The sequence below is a fragment of the Lepisosteus platostomus genome, chromosome 5 (genome assembly GCF_059453375.1).
Source record: "Lepisosteus platostomus isolate fLepPlt1 chromosome 5, fLepPlt1.hap1, whole genome shotgun sequence".
Classification (NCBI taxonomy): Eukaryota; Metazoa; Chordata; class Actinopteri; order Semionotiformes; family Lepisosteidae; genus Lepisosteus; species Lepisosteus platostomus.
The window spans coordinates 37,098,982-37,106,349 of record NC_142615.1 but is presented as its reverse complement, the minus strand read 5'-3'; the positions used below and the strand labels follow the sequence as shown (position 1 = coordinate 37,106,349).

General features: G+C 46.8%; 1 protein-coding gene across 1 annotated transcript; it reads right to left on the bottom strand.

Moving 5' to 3' along the window:
• Positions 1 to 4,026: 4,026 nt before the first annotated feature.
• Positions 4,027 to 6,478, bottom strand: LOC148666076 (zona pellucida sperm-binding protein 3-like). The gene is made up of 8 exons (XM_088630967.1): positions 5,769 to 6,478; positions 5,552 to 5,667; positions 5,373 to 5,479; positions 5,107 to 5,281; positions 4,912 to 5,029; positions 4,615 to 4,715; positions 4,464 to 4,537; positions 4,027 to 4,034 (listed from the first exon to the last, which is right to left on the bottom strand). Exons 1-8 carry the CDS (start codon positions 6,402 to 6,404, stop codon positions 4,027 to 4,029), a joined length of 1,335 nt encoding a protein of 444 aa, XP_088487093.1. The 5' UTR covers positions 6,405 to 6,478.
• Positions 6,479 to 7,368: the final 890 nt, after the last annotated feature.

The following is a 7,368-nucleotide window of genomic DNA, read 5'->3' as shown; positions in this document are numbered from 1 at the left end:
TGTTTTCTCTCTTCTCTTTTCAGCATGGAATAAACCTATTACTTGTTCCTTTAATATATTGTTCGGTTTGACTCAAAATGCTTTACTACTACAAGAGAGAATTATAGTATGAAGGATGAGACAAATTTATGATTTCTTGGAAGAAAATGTTTTTTCTTTGCATTGAAATGATTCGAAACTTTAGCGCGACACACAAACCCTTTGTCATTTTTAAAGATATAATATTTTTAAACAGACAGTATAGAAAATTTTTTTTTTTACTAAGCAATTTTGGCCGGGGGCGATGCATTACTAGTAGTGGCGCTGAGGTCACTATGGTGCAGTTGAGCACCGTAAGATTAGGGCCAGTGACGTAATGTATAACGCATCTGACTGTCTGAAGATCAGCTCCTGCTCTGAGCTCAATAGCAATGCAAAACTGTGCGAAACAAAGCTGGCGAGCAGCTGATCTTGTGCTCAGTAGTCAGTACGGTGCTGAGGGTTCAGTTCTGGCGTTGTTCTAATTAGCACGAACTGCAATGGCTCTGAATCTGACCATTTCTATGGAAGCCCGTTTCCGCCAGGGAGTAAAAATAAAAACGCGCTATGGTATCTCAGAATTCCGACTTAGTAACTGAGAATTGCGACTTAAAAACTCAGAATTCCGACTTTATATCTCGTAATTACGACTATCTCACATTTGGGACTTCGAAATAACCCATATTTCATTGTCTGTCCTTTTGTTATTGTAACGGATTCGGGTTCAAGGGCTTGTGCCCTCGCCGCTCCCACCCTAGTTCGTGCCTCACTGCATTGGCTCGAACCCAGGCCTTGCCAGCTGAGCTAAAGAAGAGTTTCTTTTTTAAGTAAAAAATGACATACAATGGAAATATTTAAAAAGTATAAGTTTCAGCTTTTATAATTGTGAATTCTTCTGGATGTGAAGTGTCTATTTCTGTATCTTATTTCATATTCTTTCTTCGTTTTTGTATTTCTGGTGTTTAAATAAAAAAAGAATTTAAAAGCCCACCATCCACTATTCCATCCGTGTACTATGGAAGCCTCACTACCGGAAATGGGATTCCATAAAAATTAGTGTAATTAATTTGATTTTTATCAGGGCACTGTACAAGACAAGTCTTCAGGCTTATAGATCCTATGATCTTGTACGATTCATCAATATAGTGTAACGGAACGGCCAACATACAATTTGTAGTTCAGGTGGGTAGCTGCGTCAGCATGCGTAGGCTGCAAAGGAACAAGTAAGAGGTTTATTCCATGCTGAAAAAAAGAAGAAAGAAAATATGTTTTGGCCGAAACGTACCAGTAAACTTTACATTAACAATACCAGCCAACGATACATTATCATTTCACACCGGTTCTACAGGAATCTACAGCAGAGCCCTGAGTTGACGCCCAGAGTCCCACTGAGCCCATAGAATTCCACATCACCCATCACTCCTGCACACAGTCCGCTGAGAGCGCCTGTCCATAAACTACTGGATTGAGAATGGGATCAAATAATTCCCCATTTTCTTAATTCTACATCAAAGGACTGTTAAAGGTCTATTTGAAGGCATCGATTTGTATTCTTAAACCAGATGAACGCCTGGAATAAGTTAATATTACTTTAAAAAATAAACAGTCGTGCTACAGTACTCCAGTTGAAGGCACGCTTCTAGCTTTGCGGTACTCTGGTGCGTCACAAATTTATGTTTGAATTTCTGTGGATGAACTACTATAGGTGTACCCTCGCTCACTTTCTTTAGCAACAGTCGTTGCTCCTCATCTGAGTGATGTATTTGCCTTGTTTACAGTTCACTTCCCTGCAAGGAATATTCACCTCAGAGCTCTCTTTCACAGACTGCAGGCGCTGTTTGTTAACAGGTATTATAGTGATGACATCTTTCTGTATGATCAGGACAGGAGCTGCAAGTCCACTGTGTTGTGGCTGCAGTACAATTTTAGCTTATTATTATAATACTTTTTAACAGCGACAGATTCTTAAGATCACGAGGTGTTACGATATTATTTCAGTATTAAGCTGTTACTACATTCGGAACTGTCCCATAGGATTCAGAGTTCCATTAGTTTGGCACTAAACTGCTTAGTCTATTGCAGGAATTGTACTTAGTCCTGTCCTGTAGTGTCCTCTAGAGAGCAGCAGCTGTTTCCTTGGGCTCATTGCAATTGGGAACATTGTGATTACTGAGCAGGGGACTAAAGTCAGCAGACGAGCGAGTTGCAAATTGGTATTAATCTGGCGTACAGAGCTGCATGCTAATCTCTGGATCATCTCCAGTTAATGCGATGCTGTTCTTACCTTGCAATTGACCCAATCTGACTACTGGCACCAACAACCCTGTTATTACAAATAAACTTCTTGTGTACCTACCGTGATACATAAGTTTGCTGGAGAGGTTTGGCAGCCTATATTCAGTCAAAGGTGTGTGTGCAGATCACTGTGATATACAGGCATCAACAAACTGACATACAATATTAAATGTTTAACTGATAAAACCCAAATGAACCAAACCTGAATAAATTAGTGGTGGAAAGGAGTCTTTTTATATAGCAAAAGGTCTCTGAGCCTTTGGTAATAACGATGGGTATATAACCCATTGTCCTCAATATTAGAAATGAATCCTTGAGCACTGCTGTTGTACCAACAGTCCTCAAAAGTGCTGCCATTACCCCCGTCCCATAAAAGCCTAACATTACCCTTTCTTGCATAAACTGTAGAACGTGCCTTCACATTTCAGTTGCAGTTTAATCTATTATCACCCTACTCTCCACTTCATAACCTTCACTCTAATTCTGGTCTCCTAACTGTCCCCCAAGCCCGTCTACACTGTATGGGTGACAGGGCCTTCTCCTGTTATGACCCCAGGCTCTGGAACTCTCTGCCCAAGGATAGCAGAGTCAGCTTCCCTAAACTCCTTCAAATTCAGACTCAACACCTTGTTCTGTAGAAGAGCCTTTACTGAACTGGTTCCATTCTTTAGCCCTCTGCTTCTACTTTCCTTAGTACCACCATCCATGGTCTCCTCTGTCTATTGGAATTATTTTATCCTGTGTATTCTTATTGTAATTCTGTCAAGTGCTTTGAGAAGCCACCTTCAGAACCATTATATAAAATAGTTTATCCTAAATCCTTGAAGCTTTAATAGGGCACTGCAGTAGGGCTAAGAATTGACAGTGTTAGTGGGCCAGCAGGATTTGTGCAAATTATAGGTAGGCACAAAGGAAGACTAGGATTCACTTGAAATTCGTGACATGGGACACTGAAACAGGGGAGAGGCTTTGTGTAGTAAGCGTTCAGTCTCAATCTACACAGTCTGTGCTGCTGGTAGAGGTGGTTGTGAACACCCGCCTTCCCAGTCAAGTACTGGGATCTCCAGTCTCAATCCTAATACTTCCCCATGACTGTCCAATACCACTACTGTGAAACCAACACCCATAAGACAAGACCTCCAAGATTCTAACTGCACAATTATTCACTGATGTTTGTGCACCAGTATTGTTCCTCTGCTAAGGTTGGGAAGGCCTACTTTACACCAAGCCCATGTTGACAATTCCTTCCTTGTGTTTCTTTTAGTCAGTTTGTGCAGCCTAGAATAGGACACCAGATCTCACTCTTACTGGGCACTACAGTAGCAACTCACACTCCATAAGCACTACCCATCTCAGAAACAGGAGGATTTCCAGTATATTGAACACCTCCGTCTCTCTCACAGTAAAAAAAGTCACACTGCCCTGCCCAAGGAATAGTGCGGCCATCTTCCCCCACTACAACGCTTTATTACTCCAGCCATTTTCAGTCCTCATTGGCAGCAATACGGGAAGCATTCTTGAAAGGGGAACCCCCACAAATACTTCCATTGATTAATGGGTCTCACTTCCCTTGAATTCCTCCACCCCATTCAAACCTATAAACCATAAAGAAACAAGGGCAGGCAGAAGGGTCTTTCACAGTTTTATTGAAATGTTGCCATTACAAGGCAAGTGGAGGCAGGAGAGTCACAAGGGCCAGGCTGGAGCCTTCATTCAGGCACCTGGGAAGAAAGGAGAACAGTCCAGCTGAACTGCAGGACACCACCCCTACAGGAGCTCCTCCTGCCAGACCCTACCTGTCCACTGGCCAACATCTCCAAAGTCCTCTGTTCCCTCCACATCCTCACTGCTGCTCTCTGCATCTTCACTGGAGCTCTGAGGGTCTCCCTCCTCATCCTCAGTCCAGTCAGCTCCCACATCCAGAGGAGCTTCTACTGGTGCCACAGCCACCCGACTGCTGGTCACCAGGCTCCTGGTACCTGTGGACAAGCAGCACCCAGGAGTGAGGGATCTGCTATACCCAGAGTCCCACAGTGATGCTACTCATCTAAACAGTCCCTTTGTCCAGCATGGGATCATTCCTCAGTTGTCCAAGCATGGTTGTCTCTTGAGCAGAGATGCATCCACAAGGGATAGAGAACCAGACCCACCTTCATTCCAACTGCCAGCACACCTGGACTCACAGCAGGCACAGGCCTCATGGTCACCATACAGCTCCTCCCACCTGGAGGAGAGGAGGACAGGTGAGGCCTCCACCTGGCATGTCCCAGAGCACCCTCAGCAGGCTCCTTGCAGAAGTACCTCTTCGCCTCCCTGTTGTAGGTGCAGGACTTGGTCCCTGGTGTTGCTTTAGCAGGAGCCACAGCCATGACACAGTGCATGTACAGCTCAGTCACTTCATGCTGCAAGAGGGAAGGTCACAGCATTAAGGGATCAAGGCCAAGAGGGACAGAGAAGGACCTTCTGCCATCAGTGAAGGCAAGCTGGCAGCTCTAGGCACTACAGCTGCCACAGTCTGGTTCACATCTAGATCATGGATGTGAAAGCAGACCATGGATCAGTAGAGCAAGAAGGCTGAGCAGCCTTTGAGAGCAGTACCTTCCTGGACAGCTTCTTCTGGAAGAGGAAGGCATCAATTGTGAAGCGGAGCACATCCTTCTGCTTGGAGGGGACAAACCTGGACAGGCAGCCATCTGCCTTGCTGTCCACCATGCACCTGGGGACAAGGACAAGGATGAACCCCTGCAGGCTCTCGGGGCTCCTGCCCACCTCTCCTCCCAGAAGGGGCCGTACCCCAAGTTGTCGATCACAGGGAAACGGGGCTGGGAGTGCTGGTCTGGTTTCTCCGTTACGTAACACGAGTGGATGTACAGCCTCTGCTCTGCTGTGGCAAAGTAGGCAGTGGCCTGGAAGTACATGGGCTGACCCAGGAAGTACTCATCCTTAGGAGAGAGCCGGACCCAGCGGGCTGGAAAGAAAGAGAAAGAGAGAGAGGCAGCATTACACCTGCACACAGCACCCCCTGCAGGCAGGAGGAGCCACTCACTCAAGGAGCTTACAGTTGGTGGTGAGCAGCACAAAGCTGTGTTTGTTCTTCAGGTCCTTGAAGAAGGTCCTTCTCCTGGCCCACGTGGGGACATAGCCAACCTTGTAGGAGTAGTGGAACCTGCAGGACAGAGGGGATGAGGGGCATCTGGACACTTTCCTAGCGGCTTCTCAGCAGCAGAGCCCTGCCTACCTGTTGTAGGAGCACTTGACAGGCACAGAGAAGGGAATGAAGCGATGCACAGGTGCACTGGAGGAGGGCGGGGCATAGCGGAGAGTGTTGGAGTACACCAGGCGGCCCTGGACAACCTGCAGGGTCACAGAGGAAGGGATATTCCCAGGAAAGGCAACCCCGACACTGGCCCTACAGCTCACATCGATACACTGCCTGTAGATGAAGACCTGCTTACCGATCGCTCGGTGCCGCACTCGTGAAGCCCGTAGATGAAGTAGAAGTAACTGCGTGTGGTTCGGCTGACGCTGCAGTTGCCCAAGGTCACCTCCGATGGCCGACAGCTGAAGCCGAACAGGAGCCGACTGACCCTCACGTACATCCTGCTGGAGTCACACCACACAGCCACTCCTCGGGTGCCCCCGATGGCCGGGCGAGCCGGCTGCCGCCCTCGCTGGGGAGGAAACAGGACGCTCTTGATGTAGGCGGGTAAGGGGCGGCTGCCGGCTTCGGGCTTCATCTTCTCCTTGTCGAAGTAGGGCGAGTACGCGTCTCTGGACACGGGAAGGCGGCGAAAGTCGGGAGCCAAGGACTGCGAGTCGTTCTCGCTTGCAGACAGGTCTTCGGAGGGCGCATCTGCCAGGTTCAAGTCCTCCAACTGGGCTGCGTCTTCAGGAGCCGGGAGGTCGGCCTGGAGCGCCAATTCCCGAGAGTCCCAGCCAGCCGGCCCGGCGGAAACCAGTGCGGGGAGCCCGGCCCCTGTGCACAGGCACAGCATAAAGAGAAACGAGCGCATCGCCAAATTAACGTCCCGCTCAATTGCTACAGGAGTAAAATAAGTAAACCACAAAACTGTGTTGAAGCAAGAAAGCATAAAGTGTGAACGCGGTGACTAGGTTTTTATACTGGCAGGACCTGTTACCGCACACCTGGTCACACAATCAACACAATCAATTACATACAGAGATCCGGATTGTTCTCAGCGTCTAATTAGAACCTGATTTCAGTCTGAGGCGGGACTCCGTGAAGCCGCCTGAACATTTTCCCGTGTGTATCTGACCTCAGCGGAGGAGTTCCACGCAATTTCGACAGAATTAAATCACCCACACGTGTAAAATTTGCTCAGATTAATTTATTGTTAAATTAGTTTCTAATTTCCGAGGAAAGTGTGTTAAACTCGCTGTCAGACAGAGTACGGAACATGCGACACGTCCGTCCACACTTTCTTTTATCGAGGGGGCTGTTCTATCAACACGTACCGCAATGAAAATAATTTTACTATTTTTCATGTGTAATTGCATGTCATATTAAAATGTGTAATACAAGCATTTCTTTGCTTCCCAGTAAAGAAATACTGATCAGCTTTTGACATGATCTGATAATAATTTGTCTGATTTTCCAGAGATTGCTTTTGCTTCGCAGCACCGAGAACCTATGGAAGCCTGTTTCCGCCAGGGAGTAAAAAAAACGCACTATGGTATCTCAGAATTGTGACTTAGAATCATAGAATTGCGACCTAAAAACTCAGAATTTTGACTTTATCTCTCACATTTGCGACTTCGAAAAGCCCATATTTCATTGTCTGACCTTTTGTTATTGTAACGAATTCGGGTTCTAGGGCTTGTGCCCTCGCCGCTCCCACCCTACTTCGTGCCTCACTCTATTGGCTCAAACCCAGGTCTTGCTAGCTAGAACCCGAATCCGTTACAATAACAAAAGGACAGACAATGAAATATGGGCTATTTCGAAGTTGCAAATGTGAGATATAAAGTCGGAGTTGTGAGTTACTAAGTCGCAATTCTGAGTTACTTAGTCGGAATTCTGCGATACCATAGCGC

Bases quoted from the DNA above. Each gene is read 5' to 3' on its own strand.
- LOC148666076 (XM_088630967.1), bottom strand. From the start codon at position 6,404: ATGCTTTCTTGCTTCAACACAGTTTTGTGGTTTACTTATTTTACTCCT. The intron at 5,480-5,551 runs GTAGGCAGGGCT...TCTGTCCTGCAG, and splicing joins GTCAAGTGCTCCTACAACAG to GTTCCACTACTCCTACAAGG. The intron at 5,030-5,106 runs GTACGGCCCCTT...CCTTGTCCCCAG, and splicing joins CCTGTGATCGACAACTTGGG to GTGCATGGTGGACAGCAAGG.